The sequence below is a fragment of the Camponotus floridanus genome, unplaced genomic scaffold (genome assembly GCF_003227725.1).
Source record: "Camponotus floridanus strain SB8 unplaced genomic scaffold, Cflo_v7.5 scaffold68, whole genome shotgun sequence".
Lineage (NCBI taxonomy): Eukaryota > Metazoa > Arthropoda > Insecta > Hymenoptera > Formicidae > Camponotus > Camponotus floridanus.
In genome coordinates this window covers 561730-589330 of record NW_020229836.1, presented here as the reverse complement: position 1 = coordinate 589330, position 27601 = coordinate 561730, and the positions used below count along the sequence as shown (strand labels likewise).

Below are 27601 nucleotides of genomic sequence, written 5' to 3'. Positions count from 1 at the left end.
TTTTTACTTTATACATCATGTTAATACATCATGTTTGTTCTTTCTTTACTTTTTTACTTACTTTTTTAATAATTTATTTTGGAAACATTATCTAAAACCAAAAAAAAAACAAATTTTTTATCGCATTTTTACTGAAGACTCAAAATATATTTTCAAGGTAGAAAATTCCGCTTGAAATTAAAATAATTAGTTTTATATTTTTTTAGTTTATATCACTGTTTTTTTCTAAAACATGATTCACATTTTACAAAAATATTTTTCAAGAAATTCTTTAAATATCCGATTCAAGCAGCGTGTTTCTAGTTTTATCATAAAAAATACTTTCTAATATTTTTTTTTATTATACTCTATATCGTATACATTAGTCTTATCACATCATTCAAGTAATCTTATCATTTACTGAGAGCTGCATTTACTGAGTAGCTTTATCCTTAAGTATTTATTGATTAACGGACCAATATAGATATCCATACTGCAATGATAAAGTTTAGATATCATAAATATTAAATATTAAAAATATAAATATTAAATGTTAAAATTTTTTATTCTTGCATATTTAAAATTTATAACAAATAATATTTTTATAACAATGATATTTTTTTATAAATAAAATTGTGCGCGCGCTGTGTTTTTTCATTGCATCATTTTCTGTTAATTTTTCTCCGACTAGAAAATATTATTTGTTTTTCAAATGATAAGAAAATTATGGGTGAATGAAGAATGTAATGTATGTTAAAATTGCACGTTCGAACATAAAAATAAAAGTATTATTTCTTATGATTTGAAATTAAATTACTCTGATGATAAAGATGACTTTTAAAAATTTATTTATATTTAATGAAAAAATGTGTTAATGTTCGAAAATTATGGCATTTATATAATGTAGATAAATTATTATTTTTTTAGCTATGTCTATTTAAAAAAATCAATATTTATGTTAAAGCGTGAATCATTTCTTCGTTATTGATATAAAAATACAAGGTTAATACAATTTATATGTTATATAATTGCATCACAATGGATTTATTTTGATGCCTCTTTCAAAAAAGATTTATTTTATGTTCTCTCAAAAATGTTACTCTCAGAAATATGAATGTAAAATTTCGTTAAAAGCTATCACAAAAAGAACTATTACTTTCGTAACGTGTTTATTCAATAATAATCTTATAATTTTGAAAGAGAATAATAGAAATAAGACAAAATCGCATTGCACATCATTCACGGTGTATCTAGTGTTATTGATTTTATGTTAAATAATGTTATATTGTGTAATGTTGTATTATTATTGAGCATAATATACTCACAAGCATAAGTCTTATAATTTGAAAATAACTACCAATATTCGTGTGTGTGATTATCAGTAATATTTTCTTACATTAATAATTCATATATATCTATATACATAAATTATATATATACATAAAATTGATTCTAATACATAAATATTTTATGCTTTTACTTTTTTCCTTCTTTTTTTCTATCTTATAGAAATTTAACTTTTTCTATTTTCTAGAAAAAATCGGTACATAATTTAGAAACAGAATATTGATTATTACTATATGGTAGATGTAGAAATGGCAAATAATGTAGTTGTAATAAAAATCTCAAAGAAATCAAACCCAGAATCAAATTTATCTGCTCTTCATATATTGATATATATACTATATAACTTGAAAGAAATTCGGATAAGATTTATAACAGGAATGACAACTTTAAACATTATAAAAATTTTAAAGCGAATTTTTGTTGTCTTTCTCTTTTTATATCCATGTAGATAAGAATTTTTGTACACATAGATAAATAGAAATAAATTTCTACAAGTATAACCGCCAAACTTGTGAGAATCTTATTCTCACACAGCAAACGTGAGTTTATATAATTACATGCAGGTTCCTTGTAAGTTCCTGTGGTCCTTCTCTGTCAGTCAAATATCTTGATATCGCTCGGATTTTTGACACCGATGATTTTTCCTAACGAATGTTTTACCAAATAAATCATCTCATCATTGACGTGAAATATAATGTTCACGTCACGTGTTTTGCGAAACGATGCGTTCTTTCAAGCCCATCTCGCAAACAGGATCATCTTGGATTTGGACCCGCTTACCGCAAAAGCCATCCGAAATCTCAGTTGGAAACAGACACCAGATTAACGATGATCCAATGAGCGTGGACATTTCACGGACTTATTGGTTCCCTAATAGTCACCATATAATCAATGTTCAGTTTGATTTCTGACGGATTTTCGACGAAAATGAAACTCTAACTATATGTACCTCTGTGAATTGCAATGATACAATGTCATGCTCTTCATGATCCTACGTAGTATCTGCTCCAGACAACGGCGAAACGTAATGCCGCACATAGCGTACAGCAAGAAATTGATGCTGAAATTCGTGTAGTAGAGCAGCATGAAGAATTGCTGTAGACACCAAAGCGTCTCTGGCGTGTTCTTCCTTGCCAAGGTGAAAAAAAACACGCATAGGCGAATTACGTAGCTGAAACAGAATAACAACTCGATTCATGACGCAATTTTCGTACAATTTAGATTGTACCAAGAAATGAATTTTTGTTTCCATCGTACATAAATTCTGACTGATATTTAATTTACAATTTACATCTATTGAAAAGAACCATTATAAATTTTTTCTGTTAATTGCGAAAAATATCAAAATACAAAATAATATTTTGTTATACATAAACAAACATTTACATTTTTATAAATGAAAATATTCAAAAAAAAATATTGAAAAATCTAGATAGAAAATCTAGAAAGAAAGGAAAAATACAAAAAATGTCAAAAAAATGTCACATAAAGAAATGCTCACCTCGGTAAATTAAGTAATATAAAGACTGTGCTAATGAGTACGAGCATTTTTGTGATGCTTTCTTGATTAAATCTGGTCGATCCAAGATTCCGAGAAGACATAACGTCTGTGAAGTAGAGAATAAATAAATTCCAGTACAATTTATTTTTACACTTATGTAGAAACATAGGACTAAGAAAAGTTTATTTCTCATACAATAGGGAGCATATTTTTTTAAATTTACTAAATATACTGAACTTAATATTGCGATTTTGTAAGAGACATTTACTTTTATCTTTCTCATTACTAGCATTAGTAGCATTTTAAGTTTTTATAAAGTTTTATGTTTTTAATAATTCCGGATTCCCTAATAGCAATGCTGCTATAAAAATCGCAAAAGAAAAATTAACTATGTTAACTTATCATATACTTGTAAAAACATGATTCTTATTTTACAAAGTATATTTTATGGAGTTTCCACTGGATTTAAATCTCATATTAAATAAACTTACGTATACAAGGAGCTTCTATTTCAGTCATCTGGCAAGCGTTTCGCGGTGTTGGCGGGACAGATGCAGATTGATGTCGAGAATGATTTTTAGACGAGTGGAAGGACAATTGCTGGGAAGGTGGTCTCCGCGTTCCATTTGCACCCACGAGCGAAACCATGTTTATATAACCAGCACCATTATTACTACTGTTACCACTCTGGAAATAATTTTAAAAAATATTGTTTTTATTCGATATGACATATATATAAATTCTACTAATTTATTTTATTAACTATGTAATTGATTTGTTTCCATTTATTTTATTAACTATGTAATTGATTTGTTTGTTCCCATGGATGTTAATTTCATATTATACTTTAGAACTTACTATTATACTTAGAATCACTTTAGAACAAGGCAAATTTGCCATGTAGTTTTCAAAAAAGTATATAAATATATGAAAAGCTTTTAAAAATGCAATATTTCATTATTAAAAAATATTTTATTGCGTTTTTAAAATTTTTTTAACTTATATAAGCTATAACATTTAAATATAAATAAGAACATAAGTTCGTCTTTTTTATTTGTACAGATAGTTTTTCTGCTGTTATTATTAACAGATACAATATAAAATAGTTTGCAGTTTTATTTTTTTAGAATCAATTAAATCGAAAATTTATGCACAATATTTAGCATTTTTAATCTCTGTTTTTAATTCAATCTTAACAACAAACTGATAAAATATGTTTTTATAAATCATTACTTAGACAAATCACAAACAATAAATAACACATAAACATAAGTATAAACTTTATGAGCTATGAGATACTAAGTCGGTTTTAAACATAAATGCTGTACATAAAATGCAACATTATGCATTCAATTGACCTACGGCAAAAAAAAATTAAATGCATCCCAAGTTATTGCATAAAATGTGTCAAATATGTTTTTAATGCATTTATTTTGCAAATATGCACACTTTACCTGCGAGATATAGTGAATAATGCGATGAATATTATTTTTAATATTTTTTTTATATACTATACATTTTTGCATAGTAATGATCATTTTTACTAATGATTTCTTTTCAAAAGCTTTTCATAATTCAATTAAAAATTAAAAACTATCATTTATCATTTAAAAACTATCATTTTAATTTATTTTATTAAATATGGGAGAATTATATTATAACATAATATGATTCATACTTTTAGTAATTAATTCGAAAGCTATTAAGACAAAAATATTTTTATAGTTGAATTTATATATTTCTTTTCTTTAGTTTGTTTTAAATTAAAGTTCTAAATTAATAAAATAATAAAAATTTTATTGTAATTAACATATATGAAAAATAATATAATACATATTAATTATAAAATATGAAATAGATAATATAAATTAAATAATGTAATATATAAATGTATATATATTTCTATTTATTAATTCATTATGTACAAAAAATTATACTCAACGAACGCAATGACCAAAGAATTTATTGATACGTATCTCGCATTCGTATAAAATAAAACAAATATTTAAAGAGTCCTTGGGGTGCCAATCATACTATGATGGTATATAAGACCTCATTCTTAACATGATACAATTTCTGAGATCATCGTTTCCACTATTACTTACTTCATTTATTTGATAGAATACTATGTGCTTCAAATTACAAGCCGCTATTTGTGTCATTGATAGACCTTTTTATTAAAATGATTATTACTTAATCTTCGAAAATTACATTCATTAATATCATAGAAATTGCATTTATTCGCTACTTTGAATAGAAATTTTACATCAGTGAATACAAAAGCTGGAATTTTATCGTATTGCACTGATACTATTGAAATGCTCATTGCAGGAAATGAAGTTGATTTCATCAAAATTTTATTCAGTTTTCATAATATTTTGTAAAGATTGAAACTTATTTTCCAGTGATGTTAAAGAATCTTTTTCGAGAAATGTAATGACGTAAAATATTTATTTCATTAAAAAGAGATATATGATTTATTTCTGTTCATTTAATTTATGAGATAGATAAACTTGTATAACATAATAAAACTTTCTTAAAAATCAAATGGACAATTATATTAATATATATATATATATATATATATATATATATACATATATATATATATATATATATATAATTGTTTTTATCAATAATTATCATTAAAATAATTAAATTAATAAATAAAATTAATAACTAATCAAGTTAAATATTATTCTATATTTTGTAGTGTTCTTTGTCATAAATAATTTTTTTTAATAATTTCTATTACAATTATATCATGAGATTCATTGAATACTTGTAAATTGATAATAATGCTGTCGTTTAAAAAGAGATTTTTTAAATCCTATTTAGGATATTTATCTTTATATATTCTCTTCCTGAAAAATTTAACTCTGTATCTATTAAACTATATTAATATGTTCCTATTTGTTGTTATTAAATATTTATCTATTTTCATTTCACAAATAGTGAACAATAACGTTGCTAAAGTGAGACTTATCATCAATTGGCCTTTAACCTGAATCACTTAAAGAATAACAAGTCATACACTTGGTAAGAATAAATTGACAAAGGAAATAATAAATCAATAATAATTTCTCATGACATTCCTATCTGCACACTTTGAAAAGTTAATTATTCAACTCTGTGACAAACAAAGTAGTTAATCATAAAATTTCACAGTATCTTTTATCGTTAAATAATTTGTTGAATTAATTAAAAACTGAAAACATTCAGCAACATTTGACACAAACAAAAAATTAATATTAGTTAAAAATATGATTATTCTTACTGTAGGCATTTCTTTGTATTGTTTTATTATAAATAAATTGTTTTATTACAAATAAATTTTATTATAAATAAGTTATCTCACTTCAAAAAGTTCCTACTGATGAAATCCAAAAAAACGACAAATTATACCAAAGAATTACCATCAATGATTCTATATAGTAAATCCATTATGATGAAGTACAGGAATAGTAGCTAAATACCAAGTCATGCTTTGCATAGCGATTCCAGACTTGCAACTAGATAAGTTTCCGATAAATACCTGAACAGTAATGTCGACAGCTTACTCTGTACACTGTTCCGTATCTAGCCTAGAATTTGCATAGCTAACAGATTTTCTTTAATGAAAATGGAGGTCATATTACTTGCTGTAGCGTTGCGATCTCAAACTTAATGCTAAAACTAGGATTTCCACGATATTCATGAAGGCTTAGTTTTCATGACAGTGAAAGGTAGTTTCTTGAAGCTTTGAGAGAGAAAATCAAAAGCTCTTATTACACAAGAATTATTAAATGACGTTGAGAATAGAAATTAAGATAGCAGACATTTGTAAATTAATTTAAACATGTAGAATTATAGTAAATCTCTGTTCAAACATGTAGAATTAAAGTAAATTTCTGTTATATCACTATAAAATTAAACATATATAGTACACAGATGTATTTTTTGCTCATTTAAATATAGAACAAGAAAATTAAAAATGAAAGAAAAATTCAGAAAAATTGGTAAGACATATGCATTTTTATTTTTTAAGGCAAAATTATATTTGTTTTGAATATTGAAAATGTTTTTTTAGACTGCAATAATTACAATTTTGTCGAGTTTGGTATATATCACTTTTTAACTTAAGTCTTTATTCACAAACAGAAAATATTCAATCTGTATAAGAGTGAATATATTCTGTAAATAATATTTTAATACATTAAATAATATTGTTATTTAAACTAATTATGTATTTAATATATTTTATATATTGTACATACATATAATAAGTTATATAATAATATATGGATAATTATATATATATATATATATATATATATATATGTTGTTATTTAATTATATATATATATATATATATATATATATATATATAAAATTAAATAACAACATATATTAACAATAATTACACATTAAGCGAAAAATATTATCGCCTAAAGAATACTATTATAAATAATGATATTGCAAAAGATACATCAGCAGTTAATCTCTAACGACTTAATTCGCATAATAACATAATCTTCGTTTTATCAACAATAAATTTATAAAGAACACAGTCGATAACAGCGCTTTCTGATACTTCTACGTACGAAGTAGATTTATTAATTCCATTTTAACGAACGAGAGACAGTCAGTTACACGATCTCGAGTGCGAAGCACGTATCTCAATGTCAGATAATTTATCGAGTTAATAGTGAGCGATCGCGAATATCAATATCAAATTTTTGTTCAACTTCGGCACAATTCTAAGTGATAATTGTGAATATACACATACATATATAGAAGAACAAAAATAACAACAATTTGAATTTTTTCTTTTTTCACGTTTTGTTGATGGTCAAATAATTGAATGTAAAAATTATTTTAATTTTGACGAACCTTTCAATTATCAACAACATTTATTTCTTATATGACAAATTAAAAAATCATCGTGATGGAGCTATCTACATTGTTGCTGACTATCCTCGCAGTGGGTATCTATGTGTATTATTTTGTTCTAAACAAATTATCTCATTTTGAGCGATTAAAAATCCCACATGTGCGACCGATTCCATTATTGGGTAACATGGCGCCTTTTATATTCCAACGTACATCTCTTGCGGAGCTCGTATCTAATATATACAATCTTTTTCCGGAGGCGAAATACATCGGCTTCTACGATCTTACAAAACCGGTGTATATCATTCGTGATCTGGATTTGATTACCACAATAGCTATTAAAAATTTTGACAACTTTTGTGATCATCAAAACTTTGTGAGCGTCGACGAGCGAATGGCCAGTAAAAATTTATTCGGTTTACGAGGCGATCACTGGCGTGAGATGCGGAAGCTTCTCAGTCCAGCTTTCACATCCAGTAAAATGAAGATGATGTTTAGACTCATGTGCAAATGTGCCGAGAATTTCACCAATTTTGTGGTAACACAATCTGGAAAGATTAGTAAGACATATGATATGAAAGAGACACTGTGCAAATACACTAATGACGTAGTGGCTACATGCGCTTTCGGCATTAGTGTGGATTCATTTAAAAATCCAAATAATGAGTTCTTCTTGCTTGGTAGAAACGCCTTTACCTTTGGTACCCGGCTATCTATCATGTTTTTTATGAATAATCATTTCCCAAAGCTCGCAAAGCTTCTCAAATTGAAAATGTTTGGTCCAAAAGTGGAAAAATTCTTCAAAGATGTCGTCAGTAGTACGGTAAAAATCAGAGATGAGCAGGGAATTGTTAGACCAGATATGATCCAATTGATGATGGAGACTAGAAATAATGATCAAGGACTCCAATTCGACATTGAAGAAATGACTGCTCAGGCGTTTATCTTTTTCTTTGGTGGATTTGATGCTGTATCGACGGCCATGTCTTTCATGGTGCATGAGGTCGCCACCAAACTTGATGTTCAAAACAAATTAAGAAAGGAAATTGACCATGTTGTCAGGGAGACCAATGGCAAGCCCACTTATGAAATTATCAACAGCATGAAATATTTGAATGCCGTTGTGAATGAATCTCTCAGAATGTATCCAGTGGCAAGTTATCTTGATAGGGTGTGTGTGAAGGAATTCGAATTGCCACCGGCGACTGTGGGTGGCAAATCAATTACATTAAAACCCGGAGATGCCGTATGGCTTCCAAGTTACACTATACATCACGATCCCAAGTATTATTCGCAGCCAAACAAATTCGATCCCGACAGATTTTTGAACGGCGATGTGGACAACTCGAGCTATATGCCATTTGGTCTTGGACCCAGACTTTGCTTAGGTAACAGATTCGCTTTATTGCAAATGAAGATTATGTTGTTCTATCTATTGTGGCGTTGTGATCTTGAACGTGATGCTAAAACCAGAGATCCTATAGTATTGGATAAAAAATCACCTGTTATAATGGCGGAAGGAGGTTTCTGGTTGAAATTAGGAGCAAGAAAATCGACAGATCTTTTGGAACAGTATTTATCGAACGAAAACAGAGATTAATAATATTCATAATTTATATGTGAATTTTAAGTCGAACAACAAAATTATAGTAGACATTATTATTATCAAATACGTACTCTCTCTTTTTCTAATATGAACATTTAATCCAAAAAAATTAAAGATGCTAAAAATAAAATTTTTTAAAAATAGTTTTACATACATATATATATATATATATATATATATATATATATATATACATATATGTGTATTTTTATACATCATATACATGTATCTGTAATGTAAGCAATAGATAGTATAATTTCGAAGTATCTACTTGAAATATTTCAAAAGAAAAACTTTTATTTTGTGAACTTTTAAATTGTGATTATGTATAAAAGAGATCTTGAATCATTATGGCAATAAAATTACACAATATTATTTTAAAGATTTGTAAAGAAAAAGTTATAACAAATAAAAATTTTGCTAGATCTAAAAATTTGCTCCTATACCTCTCACGTAAGCTTTAGGTACTGCATTTAATGCAATTACATTATTAATACCTTTTTAAAATGCAGCTTTATTTGTGTGTGTTAATGAATCAAAATTTAAATTAAATTCTTTCTTTGTCATTTAAAAAAAATATTTCCATTTTACACGTATTTATTTTTGACTGATTCTTGATTTTACAATTAAACTTTAATAATTGAAGATTTGATAATAATTTATTAATTTAAAATTGATATATATTTTAAACACACCATATAGATTGACACATACTATAGCTAGATTGTAATAAAAATAATTAAAATAATTGAGTATAATATTTTCAAGGATAATATTTTCTTATATTCAATGATATTCTACAATGATACTAAATGAGACCCATATATCATCAATCAACCTTTAACCAACTAAATTGAACCAGTCTCATAGAATGACAAGTTATTTCAATAAATGATTTTGTAAACAGTACTGCAATAATAGCACTCGATTAGATAATGGTTCTTCAATTGATCAATTCCATGACATAAATTTTATGATGTAAATTTGCATAGTTAAAAGGAAATTGCTTCAAATAAGAAGCAGCAGTCAGTCTTTATATTCAGTGCGTGATACATGTATCTAGATAGTATGTTGGAATCATAGAATATCATCTGTAATTGTGAAAATTTAATTTCTATTCTTGATAAAAATCTAAACACAATAAAAAACTAATACATTGTATTTATATACAACTTTATCTGCAATGTATCTATTTTAAATTGATAATATTACATGTGTTTTGTGTACAAGTAATGTTATTATAACAATCGAACGTAGAAATTATTTATTATCTTGACGAAAACTATATTGACAAAACATTACTGTAACGTTCTCTTCTTGCGTAATCATTTGTAATGGAGTTCTCTACTTTAATTCTGATTATCATTACGACATGTATCTGTCTATATTATTTTATTTCGAGCAAGCTGTCTCATTTCAAGCGGTTAAATATCCCACACGTGCGGCCGATTCCATTATTGGGCCACATGGCGCCTTTCATTTTCCGACGTTTGTCTCTAGAAGAAAACATTCGCAGAATATACAACTTGCTCCCGGATGTGAAGTATTTCGGTTTCTACGAGTTTATGACGCCAATCTATGTGATTCGTGACCCGGAAATGATCACCACAATTGCCATTAAAAACTTTGACAACTTCTGTGATCACCGTGATCTGTTAAACAAAGAAATCGAACCGTTAATGAGTAAGAATCTATTCGCCATAAACGGCGATTATTGGCGCGAGATGCGGAAACTCCTCAGTCCTACTTTCACATCCGGGAAAATAAAAATAATGTTTAAATTAATATGCGAGTGCGCAGAAAACCTTACCAATTTCATAACGAATGATTCTGGAAATATCGGCAAGACATACGATATGAAAAATGTACTGAGCAGATATGCCAACGACGTAGTGGCCACGTGTGCTTTCGGCATAAGTGTGGATTCCTTCAAACATCCAAACAATGAGTTCCTTCTTCTCGCTAAAGAAGCCGCGAAGTTCACTAGTAATCCTCTCAAAATCTTAATAAATAAAAATTTTCCGCTACTTGGAAGACTTCTCAGATTGAAACTATTCAGCTCAAGGATACAAAACTTCTTCAAAGAAGTTATTGCTGATACAGTCAAGACTAGGGATGAGCAGAAAATTATTCGTCCGGACATGATTCATCTGATGATGGAGAAAAGAGATAAAGATCACGGTCTTACGATCGACATCGACGAGATGACTGCCCATGCATTTGTCTTTCTCATCGCTGGATTCGATTCGACATCATCAGCTATGTGCTTCCTAACACATGAAGTCGGAACCAATTTTGATATCCAGAATAAATTGAGAACTGAGATTGATGATATTCTTACTCAGACTAACGGAAAACCCACTTATGAAGCCATCAGCCAAATGAAATACTTGGATGGCGTTGTAAACGAGACTCTTAGATTGTACCCACTGGGGTCTTTTCTCGATAGATTATGCGTGAAAGAATTTATATTACCACCAGCGACTACGGACGGGGAACCGATCACGGTGAAGCCCGGAGACAACATCTGGTTTCCGCATTATTCTTTGCATCGCGATCCTAAATATTATTTTCAACCGGACAAGTTCGATCCCGATAGATTCCTGAACGGTGAAGTAGACAACTCGGTTTACATGCCGTTCGGTATTGGACCTAGAATTTGCATAGCTAACAGATTTGCCCTGATAAAATTAAAGATTATGATATTTTATCTGCTATGGCGTTGCGATCTCGAACCCGATATTAAGACTAGGATTCCCATAGTATTAAGCAAAAAATCTTTTGTGATGACGTCGGAAAATGGTTTCTGGTTAAAATTGCGAGCGAGGAAATCGAAGACTCCTGCTACGTAGCTTTTAATGAAAGTTTGATGCAAAGATTAACTATATGTATAACTTTATTTTAAACAAGGAATTGTATTTAAACTATATTTTAATATATTCAAATTAGTAAATCCATATATATAGTATTTTTGTTTAGAAACATTTGATATAGGAAGATTCAATATTTCAAAATTTATTTTATATATGTAATATATCAAATAAATAACATATTTTTATTTTAAACACTGTAAAATAATATACGTATATATGTATATATACGTATATATATTCTTATAATATACATCGGTTGTAGTACTATCAATTAAGAAAGAATTATAACAGCAATAAACTATAAAAATATAAGGTATATTAAAAAGATAAATTTTTACAAAGAATTTATTCTTTTATTTGTAAACTGAAATCTCATATCCTCACATATTTATATAATAATAATTAAAAATAATTAAATATTGAACGAAATATTTGCTTGCCTCTAAGAATATTTAACGACAGCGTAACAGAAATTAGATTTATCTATTATTGTTATTAACATTTAACCTAATTAAATTTCATTTATCAACAAAATAACTTTGCGATTAGATATATGTACGCATATGATATCTATGTTACAACTATGATAACACAATTGATTTAAAAAAGGCCTTTAGAATACATCTTTAAACATTTTATATCTCATGCACTTCCAAATAAATTTGTTGTTCCAGAGCAGATAAAGAGCAGTCAGTTTCTGTATCTCGTGCATTATACATGTTTTCAAACAGTAAAATATATCGCTTGTTAATTAAAAATCTACTTTTTGAATTGTCCTCTTAACGAGAAATCAGCAATATTAACAAGACTTACTAATGACATTGTCTTCTCATGTAATCGATTGATAAATCAATGATGGAACTCTCTACTTTGATCTTGACTATTCTCACAGCATGTATTTGTTTATATTATTTTCTTAAACAAGCTGTTACATTTCAAGAGACTAAAAGTTTCACACGTGCAACCGATTCCGTTGCTGGATAATATGACATCTTTCGGCATACATCTTTGGCAGACAATGTACGCAGAATGTACGACCTCTTTCCGGATGCGAAATATTTCGGCTTCTACGATTTTATAACGCCGGTTTATGTGATCCGCGATCCAGATCTTACGCCAGCATCACCATCAAGAACTTTGACAACTTCTGCGATCATCGCAACTTTGTGAACGAAAGTAAGATAATGATCAACAAAAATCTGTTTGGCTTGCGGGGCGATGTTTGGCGCAAGATGCGAAAGCTTCTCAGTCCTAGTTTTACATCTAACAAAATGAAAATGATGTTCGGCTTAGTATGCGAGTGCGCCGATAATTTTTCTAATTTTCTGATGACAAAATCTGGAAAGATTAGCAAGACCTATGATATGAAGAAATTATTGTGTAGATATGCCGATATAGTGGCCACGTGTGCCTTCGGAATTAGCGTGGACTCATTTAAGCATCCAAATAATGAATTCTTCATAATTGGCAAAGAGGCTTTCAACTTCGGTAGCAGGCAATCTTTAATAATCTTCCTAAATAGAAACTTTCCGCTGCTTCAAAACTTCTTAAATTAAAAATGTTTAAAGGTAGTAAAATTCTTCAAAACCGTCGTCAGCAATACAGTGAAAGTCAGAAATAAGCAGGGAATTTTTCGTCCGGACATGATTCAGTTGATGATGGAGACTAGAAACAAAAATGAATCTACATTTGATATCGACCGCTCAGGCCTTCGTTTTTTTCTTCGGTGGATTTACTGTATCATCATCTATGTGCTTTTTGGGCCACGAGATTGCTGTTAATCTTGATATCCAAGACAGACTGAGAGCGGAAGTGAATGATGTTCTTAAGAAGACTAACGGCAAACTTACTTACGAAGCCATCAATAGTACGAAATACTTGAATGCTGTAGTGAATGAGACTCTTAGATTGTATCCGATATTGACTTTCCTGAATAGAGTATGCGTCAAAGAATTCGAATTGCCACTAGCGATTCCGAAATGGTAAGCCGATTATGGTAAAATCCGGCACTAGCATTTGGATACCGAATCACGCAGTAAATCACGATTCTAATTATTATTCGCAGCTGAATAAATTCGATCCCGATAGATTCTTGAAAGATGAAGTAAACAACTCGGTTTACGTGCCGTTCGGTCTCGGGCCCAGAATATGCATAGCTAACAGATTTGCTTTGATGGAGATGAATGTCATGTTGTTTCATCTAGTATGACATTGCGATCTTGATCCCGATATTAAAACTAGAATTCTGATGGTATTCAGTAAAAAGGCCTACTTTATGACGGCGGAAGGCGGTTTCTGGTTGAAAATACGAGCAAGAGAATCAACTCCTGTCGCGTGAATGAATCGAACGAATAAGGAATTGAGGAGACGAGATAAATTGTATTCATAATTGCATCATAAGAATGTTGAGGCAAATCATTTTTTGCCAGTTTCTAATTTTTCATCTTTTTAATTAAAACTTCAAATTAAAATTCTGTTAAAGTAAACTTAATTTAAAATTAACTGAAGAAAATAATTTTGTAAATGTTTTAACTCTATATAATTTAATTTTTTAAATTTCTCTTCTTCACAATCTTATAAAGAAATTTTTTTAATCTAATTCAAAAATTATTAACAACTTAATATATTTATTAAGAAAAAATCATTTCCAAATTAGGTAAAAAATCTGCTCTAGATATCTGATAGTTTGATAAATTCTGTATAAAATATATAAACAAACAAGTTAATTTTTGTCTTGTTTTTGTGATTAAATCAAAATATTATATGAAGTTTATTAATTCCTTTACCATCTAACTTTATAAATGATTGTATTATCATCTGTAGATATAATATTATTATGTTTTTAAATAAAATAACAATCCTTCGAACGACATCGATTATTATTTATTATACACTCTGTTATTTTTCTTTAACGAGAAATATTATATGTATATATATATACTATATATATATATATATATATATATATATATATATACATATATACATAACATTTTATACAAATGTTTCGTAGAGAGATTTCATATATTTATTATAATAAAACATGGTATATTCTGATGTGTTATATATTCATGCAAAATGCATTATCTAAGAGAGAATGTTCGTTTTAATGTTCAATGTTTGATATACAGTATCCATTTATTTCTATAAATATTGTTACGCTCGCGGCGAGGATTTCGAGCGCGCGCGTAACAATATATACACTTACATACATTTTATAAGAAAGATATTTATATTAACATTAAGATCTCAAATCTATCGCATCGTTTACTTGTATATATTCAATAGCAGTAAAATTTATGTAAAATATATTTATGTAATTTATGTAAAGTATATTTATGTTTATAAAAGTGAGTAGAAATGATATATTTATTTCTGCATGTATAATAACGTGAATATAATTACTTAATAATTAAATATGTAACAGATTCGAAACAGATTAAATATTATAATAATTATATTTTAAATTAAGATTCTCTCAGGATCTCATCAGGATAATTTTACAGAGTAACTTATATAAAAATTTCAATTATGTGATTACATTATGTGATTTGTTGTTAATACACATAATTATAATAAAATATAATAAATACATTGAAACACATAGAATATGCTGATAGTCGTGTTAGTTAATATAAAATAGATTTACAAGTCTTGAAACAGTCATGTTGCTATGTAAACGAAATGCGCATTCAAATCATATTTAATATTATTTTATATTAACGGTTATATCAATGGATATATAACTGTACTTTTAAAATAAGCTTTATTTTTTAAAAAGACACTATTGGATCACTATTTTTTTCACTTACACGTATACATAATACATATATATATATATATATATATATATATATATATAACCTATTAAGATAAACAATAGTATAATTATTTTAATTATATTACGATAATTATTATATTAAATAATATACTAAATATTATACTAAATAATTTTACATAAAGTCGTATTATTGTATTTATTTCTTTATAAAATTAAAGTGCATCTTATCTATAAAAAATTTTTTATTTTATTTTATATTTGCATTTATTATTTTCTTTTAAGACAAAACTTGGTCTCTAAGCAATGTTAAATTGCAATTTTAATTCATAATGGATAATGTAGTATCTTGCAATTTAAATTATAATTTTGTACTTGATGGTAGTTTTGTAGGGTTGATATATACTTATGAAAGGTACATAATTTCTATATACTTGCTTTTATAAATACTTTAATTCTCAAAATTTAATTCCTATAGATATAATTATCTAATTGAAAAGCATTTTAACTATTTTATATTTAAACTAAGACTTAAATAAAAATTAACAGTAAAAAAAATTCTGACAGAGGATTGACTTTATTTCAAATATTAAATATATCTTTGAAATATATGTGGAAAAGGATTAAAAGAAAACATTAATTGAGTTTTTTATATTTGTATAAATAAATATTCAGATCAACAAAACATATCGAAATATATTCCAAGTAACATTATTTTAACATATAAGGATTATTATTTATTAATAAAATTAACGAAAAATTTTGATAATATTAGTTGGTATCTTTTAGATTTCCTACAAACATATGACTGTTAATATATTATAATAAAATGAATTTTTTTCCATTCAATGAGGAAAAAGAGGAAAAGCACGAAATTCATATTATAATTTATTTTTAAGTTGAATAATAGTCAATCAAACTCACATATATATTAGGAATGAAAAATATCTTTTAAAATGTTGAAAATAGTTTTGGTTACAAAGATAATGTTAATATTACTATTCCAAGCATTTTATAGATATTTATTAATTAAATGTACATAGATTGAAAAGAACACAATGCACGAGAATTTTGCCCCACATACCAGAGTATAAATAAGACGATGAGATCGTTCGAACCGCACTTCGATTCTTGTCTTCGGTTTTATGTCAGAAAGGCAATAAATACTGAAATCTATATCCATTTCTTTTAAAGTTTCAGAAAATGATAGAATTTATTTTAAAATGTTAAATTTATCTATAAAAGTGCTTATAAGCAAAAAATTTAAAATATATTAATTGTATAAATCCAATTTTGTCTTTTCAGTATTTAGTAATTTGTTCTTCTTAAAAAGGAAAATCATTTATTTTTAAATTTAATATACTTTTTCGTGTATATATATATATATATATATATTCTTGAGAGTAAGAGAATAGTTTTTTCAATGCATTTTCTTTTTTTTAAATATTGTTATTAATTATTTATTATTAATTTATTATTAATTTTTCTCTCTTTGTTCTTTCTAATAAAATAAAATTCTTTAATTAAAGATTAGAATACAGCAACTATTGTAATTATATATATGAACAAGTAAATATTAATCATATATGTGTGAACCACAAGTAAAAATTAAATATTAATAAAATTAATATTAATCCATAAATGCTACTACATATTATATTACTATATACTACATATACTACATATGTTTTTAAGGTTCTAATTAATATATTATATTATATTACATATTATATTACTATATACTACATATACTACATATGTTTGTAAGGTTCTAAATAATATACTTGAATATTTTAATTTGAATCATTTTTTATTTATTAATATTATATACAATATAATGATTTATATATTTGTATTTTAAAATATTAAAAATGTAAAAAAATGATATCTAAATTTATAAGCACATTTTTCTTTTAAAATATTAAAAAGAATAAAATATGTGTCCTAATATTCGTTTTCGATACATACAACTTAATTGTGTAGAACGTGTATATTTATATAATGCTTACATTTTGCTACAAATCATGTTTTGATACAAATCTAATTAAAAAATAAATTATCAAATATTGCATTTGAGTCTAATATTTTTTAATTCTGTACGTGAATCTCGTTGCATTTTTCTTTTTTCATCTTTAATTCGTGTTACTGCAATTATATGCCAACTGATGCGCACACTAGACAATCAACATGGTGATTATATTTCGCTCGATAAAAAGTATATGAAAAAGTATAGTCACAGCAAGCGTTGAGTTTTTTTATTGACACTTAAATATGTCATTTAACTTCACTTGCTTGCAAATAGTAACTTTGAATATACCAGCACGTGTCTTTTATCAAAGAAATAGCAGCATAAAGAATGCCGCGTCCCACATTCTTTACCTTTATGTTTAACGTTTTGTTCCGTAAAATATAATATACAATAACAATATTGTGACAATTTACGGAACGACGAGTACGGTATTAAAAATAAAAAAAAGAGAACTTTATGGTAATATACTATACAAAAAAGAATGAGAAAAATAAATATAAAAATGTATCAATTTTCTTAAATTGTTATTCCTTAGAAAATTAATAAAACATTGTTACATGCACTCGATATTTATTGCGCTTTGTGATAATCGCATTTATATGTAAGGCATGAAAATGTTATACCTTAAATCGATCACATTTTTAACATTTATATTACATAAATAACAATTTTTAATTAAAATTGTTAAAATGTTAAGTAATAATTAAAATGTTAAATATAATGATAATGTATAAATTAGTAAATTATCATTTATATTTCTCGAAATATTATAATAATAATTGCACAATCAAAAATTGACTTTTTATCCTTCTTTTACTGATTCGTGTCAGCAATCAACGTTATTTTATGTATTCATTTTGTTTTAAATATTGATTTCTTTCATATTGATGTTTTTTTCTTTGATATGGCGATAGTATTGAATGCTATGATATTTGATTTGTTTTTTAGAGCAAATGCAATGCAAATATAAAATGCTGCTAGAAAGACAAAACATTGAAATATATAATTCCAATTAAATGTAACTTTTTACAAGTTTAACTGTGCGTGAATTGAGTTGTGAGTATATACATATATCAAATATATTTTTTATGAAATTTATAGAAAATAAAATGCGATATGTAAAATTTGACGCTAGCTTTAAAACTAAAATGAGTTTAAAATTATTTAAAATTTTTTTAAATTGTTATTTTTTGTTCATATTGCTTCATTATATATTTAAATTTCTTTTTAAAAATTATATATTGTTATACTTATCTTGAAAAGTGTGTTATTCATTTATATATCCCTCCAAAAAAATAAAATACCATTTTTTTTTACATTTCTATCGAAACGAAAATGCTCTAAAAATGTTTTAAATATATCAAAAAAATGGAAATGTAAAAATATTTATATTTTACAGATATATAAAATAAAATTATTAGTTTATTTAATTTTAATCATATTTATTTATAAATATATGTGTAAATATTATAATATATAGAAATTATTAAATTTAGTTCATAAAAAAATTTATAATAAAGCCTAATATTTTTTATAATGATTGAATGCCACTTTCCTTAAACAATTGTCACAATATATATTTTTATTCACCCAGTTTGATGAAATAATGCCTACTTTATTCCCTTGAAATTGTCTCTTTATACACTGTAAATTGAATGAATTTTTTATTTTATTTTTTTTTTAAGATTAACTTCCAACAAGAAACAATAGTTGCAAAATTTACTTTTGTCCTCAAATAATAACTAGCATTCAATCTCGTCTAAAAACGACAATTTCAATCTCTCCAATCTTCGATAGCGCATCAAGAGATTTATAATGTAATTAAATATACAGAAAGTGTATTAAAAAATATCATAATATCGAAAACTGAATACTAGGTCATTACATTAACAGAATACTAGATATATATATATATATATATATATATATATATATTCGTTGCATTTATAATTTTTAATTTATTTAGACAAATAGCAATAGTAGTTTTTATATTAAGTTGATGTTAGAGCATGCATTTATGTGTAAAGACGTAATGTTCGTTTTTTAATTATACTAAAAATAACTTAATTTACTCTATAGCCAAATTAAAATTCTTTACGTTAAAAGAAATAAATCAATATAAAAAAATACAAAATTAAGAATATACAAAATATATTTTTAATAAAAAATTTATTTTTTCTAATAAATTTGATTTTCTTTTTCGCATGATACTCAGACGCAAAAAAGTTCTCATACACACAAAATCTTATATATCTTATTTTTTTTATAAATATTTTCTTGAAACATATTTTATGGATACGTTTCTCTCCTCATGGATTACAATAATGTATCTAACTCGCAATGGGGATATGTCACGAGATTTACTTCGTAATCTTTTCCGCCCCTATATCCACCCACCAATATCAATGACCGAGCAAAAGGCAGATTCCATGCGATTCATGATATGTCGATAACATACCCAAGAGTGATTATAAACAGCGAGCCTAGCAGGAAGCGCCGGCAATGCACGCACGTCGATCCGTAAAGATGAATGGCAGTTAGTTATGTAAGCCGCGAGAGTATTTATACGTTGGTCGAAAATAGTCGACGAACCGCATTCGAAGAAGCGGCACGTTCCTCTGATACTATATAGATATCGACACACTTTTTATATCGGAGCAATGATATTAGAGAGAAGATATTAGAGAGATATTAAATAGAAATAAGAATTTGCTTATAATGTTTGAAAAAAAGTTGACACGACTTTTTAAATCTACCTATTCTCGTCTAAACAACAATTTAGATAATTGAACATCTCTGTATTTTTTAAATTCTCTAGTTCGATGATATCTTATTATACTTATTATACTTATCAATTGTAAGAAGCAATAAGTGATGCTGCCTCTTAGTTAAAACGTACCCCATATGTTTTCAAAAATAAATCAATTTTTGCCTTTTATTCTCTTCTTTTTGTGGTACTTTTTAGAAATTATGAGTGGATAAACTATTTCCAGATTTGTTGATGTTTCAGATTATATATGCTCGTTTCGATGCTCTGCTCATACACAGCCAACAGCATCGATTGATCGCACAGGGAAAACTCAATATTTCAATGTTTACTTCTAAGAATTTATGATAACATACGTGGGAAGAAATACTTCTAAAACCATATCATGAGTGTTATATATTCTAAAACTCCAGAATTTTCGATAGTAATAAAACTGGAAAAAAATATCACAAACAAAATAATATCTATATAAATATTTTTATTGTAAATTATATCAAATTTTGAAATCACATATCGTTAATCACTTAACGATATGTGATTAATTAGATCCATTAAATATTTTAATAATATATTTATGCATATTAAAAATTTTGCAAAATTAAAAAACAGTATAATTTAAATTATATATCTATTTAATATTTGTCAAGTAATATTTTAACATATATATAATATTACATGTACAATAATTTTGCATATGCAAACTATTATCATAAAGCATGCATTAACTATTTAACAGTATATATTCAGTAGTTATCCAGCAATTCCCAGTGTCCGCAATAATTTTGTGCATGCAAACTCATCATAAAGTGTCCACGTGCATTAGCCATTTATTAATAGTATCAATTAAGTAAAAAATATATAAAGCGATGAAACGTGTAAAGAGAAAGATATATATATATATATATATATATATATATATATATATATGTTTACAATTTATTGTTTTCAATTTATTTTTTAAATCCAATAAAACAAATTATTTAAATAAAACAATTTAATTTTTTTACGCTTAGCTTACAAATTGTCATTTAATAAAAATTGTCATTTCTAAATAAATTGTCATTTCTAAAAATTAATAAATTTTTTTAGAAAATTACACATTAAGATTATTTTGAAATCATTTCAAAATTAAAGAACTTTATTTTAAATAGAAGTGTTTATGTAATATAATATAAATACTTTAATGAATTTAGAGAAAAATCAGTGTATGCTTTATTTTAAAAAATATAGAGATAAAGTAATAAAAAAATTTTATAATAACAGTGCAAATATATGTGTATATAAGTACTTTAACTGAAGCTCTTTGTAATATACAAAAATACGATACCAAATTTACAAAAGAAATATGATATAAATTATATATCTATTTAATGGATGATAAAAATTAAATCTTTTAAAAGAAAAGCTTGCATTGAATAAAAATTAAATCTTTTAAAAGGAAAACTAATATATCATAATAGACATCATGTACATCATGTACATTGCATATACATAACAAACGCAATTACGAACCAAGATCTGTTACTGAAGGAAACTTACCGGGATTTGATTGAGATTGATATCGGCCTTCTCCCTATTGGCGCAATTAGCGGTGTAACCGGGCTCCTGGTTGAATCGCCTGCCAAACTTGAGGAGATTTCTCATGATCATAGTATTCATCACGATGATGAGTACAAGTGGCACAATCAGGCTTGCTATGCTGTCGATAATGCTGATAATCCGCATGGTTTCCAGATATTCGATCCTCAAATCGCACACCTCGTAGCCGTCCGGATTTTTCACCACCCCGGCAGTGACGAAAGAATACGAGTGGCTAGCCAGGGCAAAGATCGTCAACACCAGAATGATCGTTTTTGCTCGCGCTACGGTGCACATATGCGGCCGATGGAGTGGATATTGAACGGCGATGAATCTCTCGACGGTGAAAGCGACGATCAGCCAAACGCTGAGCGAGCTACAAACCGCACTCACATACACCAATGTTTCGCACCAGCCGTCATTGTTAAAGACTTTCCAGCCTACTGTGCTATTAAGCCACACCAGAAGCAGGGACATGAGAAAGCCGAAATCAGCAGTGGCTAATGCGGCCAAGTAGTAGCTGGAACTGCGCAGCTTCAGATGCGTCTTGAGGAAGACTACGCACGACAACAGGTTACCTACCAAGCCCAATAGAATAATGGCCGGTATGTAATACACATGGAAAAAATCCAGGAGAACGTATAGCGAGGTGCAGATTCCATCCAATTCCTCGTCCATATCAGAAAACATGTCTAAGCTATAGTTTCCATAATCGTAGGTCGTCCGGTTCGGCCAAACTGTTGGCGACGCCGATCTTCGGAATCGCGGAGACATATCACCAATTGTCGTCGATATTTGATGATCTCTCGAAACTCTACTCGATAGTTCGTGAAACGCGAACATGGTTGCACTATAACGAGATCACATTAATAGACAAAGGAAATTCTCTTCGATGATTCTCTTGATTGCTCCAGAAACCTGGATGCGATCGGTTGCGATGTGCATCAGCGCGTAATGCACGTCGCAATAATATTGGCCATTCTCCAGGCTCGTAGGTGTGACGTTGTTGATACAGACCAAGCCAATGTGGGCTATAGAGTTGCACTGAACGCTTGAATCACGGGTGCCATCAGCAAAATGATTGTCCGATGGAAATTTCCAGTATAACGTATATCTTACGCCGATAAAACCTATTGAATGAGAATGCGTGTATGGTGTGTTTGATGAAGATTCGTTAAAATTGTCGACACGAACACGACAATATTCTGCGCACTATTACGTTCGAATCGCGCGTGATAAGCAATATTGTTTCGATAAAAAAATGCCTTCCTTTCTTTTTCCGAATACGGAAAATATCGCGCTACCTGCTAGATGAATGACAAAAGATTGGCGGAAGCTTTCTAAATTTGTGAACAATAAATATATAAGCAATAAATTATAAACAATATTGTAGACATTATCCAGAATCAAACATCTGGTACGCGTTGAAAGTTCAGTCTATTTGTTGAAATAACTATTCGAAATCAGTAGTCAGATTAAAAAGCTACTTGATCTGACACGGTTGCAGGGCGGACGCATTCCGCTATGAGGAAACGCACGGCAAAACGGTTGGAGACTTTCCAACGTCGCTGACACGTATTAGCGTCGGTATTGGGTGCGCGATTGCGTTTAAACGTTCGAACATCCGTGTTTGTTCGGCACAAATTTTTTTCCCCTGTTCAAACGTCCATCTAAGCGGGTGACATAACCGTTTACATTTTCAGTTCGATTACATTCAATTTAATTGCGTTTGCAGGGGAATGTAGCTAAACAGTACTGTTTCCGCACACGTTTCGCTCAATCGATACGATTTCATTTAATGCGTAATTTACGTACGCACATTATTCAATTTATTTTTCCGGATTTCAGATCAGTAATTTATATGCATTTTATTCTGCGAGGGCATGCGCGTTAATTCAATTTCGAGAAAATTGCGAATTCATTATATTTATCATTACATTTATTTGTATAAGTTTTTTAGTTGTGGTTCAGTGATAATGCCCGAATGATAGGAAATTAATCATTAATTGATAAAATCCGTATTCAATTATATCCATAAGATGAACGAATTTTCGAGTTCATTGAATCGCTCGCAATTAGAGAAATACGAGATAATTTTTATGTGGACGCTATTTCGTATCCAACACATTTTCTAAAGAGAACCTTTACGCTATCAATTGGCACGTCGAAACGTTCTGCGTTAATGAGAACAAAAGGGATTCGTCCATTGTTCTTAGTCATAATTCTGTTCAAATTCTCATGTTTATTTCATTAACGCAGAAACGAGAACGCTATGCATTTAGATTTAATAGTCTCTGAATTGATTTCTTAATTATACTTCTTAATTGTCCATTTTTCTTCAACTACGTACGAATGATTACAAATCGAGCAAGCCGCGCATTAAAAGTCGATTTATCGATTCATAGCTTGCAACACATTTGAACGCGAGATAAATGCGGAAGTATGGTAGAATTGATAAACAGCGCGCGTTTCTGTGAGAATGCGATTTCATCGTATTCCTCACATTCATTACTCGCTCAACCTTGACTCGAATAGCTCCCGAATCTTTAGCGTATCTACAGTTTAGCTGATTCAGCGATCGTAATTTAGTGTATGAGGGTTTTATTCTTCGTATCCAGATATCTCACGTGTTAAGAAAAGCGCACTAATGTTTATTTATAAGTTTTTTTTTAATTACCTCTTCGTATTCCTTTAGAGTGTTATATCGCGTCGTTATTAAATTATTAAACACGCCAACTTACCATTTAATTAAATTGCACAATCACTAGCTTGCACTTTACAATTTCATTAAGCGCTTTGCAGCATGCTTGGTTGAATAATTCTTAAATAAGAACTTTCGTTCGCGAGAAATATATAATCAGTAGCGCACTTAATTGTCACGTGTCGCAAAGAATAAAATTATATATGTCATCCGATTTTCTACATGCATCTTTTTCATTAATTCTGCCTTTTCTCATCTTTCTACCTATCACCACGCACACAAAATTCAAGCAAAGATCGAAATATATCTTCTTGATATGTTGTACAGCATTTTAACAATTAAAAATATATTTCAAGATTTTCATCGTTGCCTTAATCTGACGATATATTTTTAATCGATGTAAAATGTCACAAAAAAATTGTTTCTTGAATTGGTTCTTTCAGAAAATTAAATCTTTTTAGGGTAAATAATCCCTTAATTTCGTTAAAGCACTAACTTTTTTACTGACTAACACTCAATTAAAACACCCTCGAAAGATTTTCAATCGTCGAACTTGTACGCTGATTGTAATTGAAAAATACAATGTATTCTGCAATTTTCATTGAAATTGAACTGGGATTACAGAGAATTTTTTTGTCAGCTTTGTTGAATGCGATAATGAAACTACCAGGAGTTTTTTCAAATAAAAAGCACTTCAGGGTTTTCAAACGAATTCGACGAATGATGAAAATAGTACGTGTGGTCTGCAATCTTCATTTAAATTTAATCACCCAATAGAACGTCCAGAAACTTTCTGGTAATTCTTTCTCTTCGATAATTCAACTATATCGTGCGATCGGCAAAAGTTCCGAGTTTTCGAACATTCACGATCTAAACGTCATATGAGGAAAATATATATTTCGCGATATTTCTATATTTAAATAGGATCGCCACAAACGCGTATATAGGAAAATGTGCGCGTCGTGTGATGGGAAACGTCGTCGGGTAAACTGGGAACACAGGCTTCTATGAGAACGCATCTGTCCCAAGCCGAAAAGTTCCGCCGCATGCGCTTTGTAGAGATCCTGCCGGCGTCTCGACGGACACCGCTGATGTCGACAACGCCGGCGTCGTTGGGCTTCACATCGTTCTGCGCCTTACGGCTTCGAAAAAGCAAAGGAAGGGTATTTTTTTCGTTCTACAAAAATAGACTAAAAATTGCGAAAAAAAGGCCTTTTTTTCGCTCTGTAAAAACATAATGAAGATTATGAAGCGAAGGAGCATCTTTATTTCGTCCTTTAAAAATAGAATGAAAAAGAGATGTATTTCGTCCTTTAAAAATAGAATGAAAAAGAGATGTGTATCATGTGATGTCATTGTACTTTTTGATCTTGAAATACAAAATCTTCACTACGAACAATATATTGATATATTAAATTGTTATTGGGAGATTTTTGGCATACAAAGTACCAAGTATAACACATTGTTATAAACTCTACTTGAATTTTAAGCATCAGAATTTCGAGATATTGAATTTGAGATATTGATTTTTTTAAGAAGTCATAGAGAAGAATCCATTATACACTATGCACATTGTTGAGCTTCATCTTACGTCATCTTACGTCTGGAGCTGCGAAGAAAGATATTGTGAAGAAAGTGCGTCGCGATCTTCTTTCCATCTTGTAACAATAGGATAAAAGAAATATGACAGTACTTTGTGATTTTGAAGCATGCAATTTTCGCAACAAATAGTAGAATAAATTTATATATTAAATTCTTATACACATATTATCAAGAAATTTATAAAATGCAAAATATTTTATATATTTTACAAGTTCTATTTGTAAAACAAACTTAGTTGAACTTCGATTCGAGATAGATAGCTTTTATACGATAAAGTTACGAATAAAAATTCATAGTCCATTATCCAGTGAAATTTTTTGTTACTTTTATTCTATGCTTCTATTACAGAAGATTCCAGCCGAATAACCTATTTGAATAAATTTTGTTCAATAACGAAGAGACTTTTTTTCAAACAGGATTATCGAAAGTTTTAATAGCTTTTATGTTATAAACTAATAAAAATCTAGATATCTTTTGAAATGTAAATAAATAGAATATAAATTTCAATTTTTAATGGATTTCATATCAAGGTCAAAATGTTAAAAATTTTAAATGGTGTTAGTTTTTTCATGATATAATATTTCGTTAAAATATCATGGAAATTAAAAAAATCTAATTTATATTCTAATGTATATTCTCTACTTGATAAATTTGAGATTTTTTACTATTTTACTTTTCGTATATCGTGAAATTTTCAATGTTAAAAATATATCTTGTTAATTACGGATGTATATGATATGTTCAGCAAACACTGATTATGTCCGACATAGCGTAGGTTATTACTACTATATTAATAGACGTATAAAGGATATGTTAAATTAATTAATATATGTTCAAATTTATAACCGATAACAGCCGAGAATAGCCGATAATATAAAATACATTGTTCTTTTTACTTCGCTGATAGCATCACATTAATTTTAAATTAATTTTATAAATAAGAAACACTTTTTTTTTGTCAGAAAAGA

At 28.1% G+C, this 27601-nt stretch overlaps 4 protein-coding genes and 1 pseudogene across 4 annotated transcripts in view; 4 read left to right on the top strand and 1 right to left on the bottom strand.

Annotated features, from left to right (window-relative positions):
- Window positions 1–27601, top strand: part of LOC105258587 (dynein heavy chain 1, axonemal) — an 87031-nt gene that overhangs the window by 24660 nt on the left and 34770 nt on the right. The window lies entirely within an intron of this gene.
- LOC105258555 (thyrotropin-releasing hormone receptor) lies at window positions 1833–23660 on the bottom strand. Its single transcript, XM_011269881.3, has 5 exons — window positions 22292–23660; window positions 3319–3514; window positions 2828–2933; window positions 2276–2497; window positions 1833–2196 (listed from the first exon to the last, which is right to left on the bottom strand). Exons 1-5 carry the CDS (start codon window positions 23171–23173, stop codon window positions 2178–2180), a joined length of 1425 nt encoding a protein of 474 aa, XP_011268183.1. The 5' UTR covers window positions 23174–23660; the 3' UTR covers window positions 1833–2177.
- Window positions 7455–9418, top strand: LOC105258552 (cytochrome P450 9e2). Its single transcript, XM_011269878.3, has one exon. It carries the CDS (start codon window positions 7755–7757, stop codon window positions 9297–9299), a length of 1545 nt encoding a protein of 514 aa, XP_011268180.2. The 5' UTR covers window positions 7455–7754; the 3' UTR covers window positions 9300–9418.
- LOC105258553 (cytochrome P450 9e2) lies at window positions 10072–12240 on the top strand. Its single transcript, XM_011269879.3, has one exon. It carries the CDS (start codon window positions 10640–10642, stop codon window positions 12155–12157), a length of 1518 nt encoding a protein of 505 aa, XP_011268181.2. The 5' UTR covers window positions 10072–10639; the 3' UTR covers window positions 12158–12240.
- Window positions 12591–14595, top strand: LOC105258554 (annotated as a pseudogene).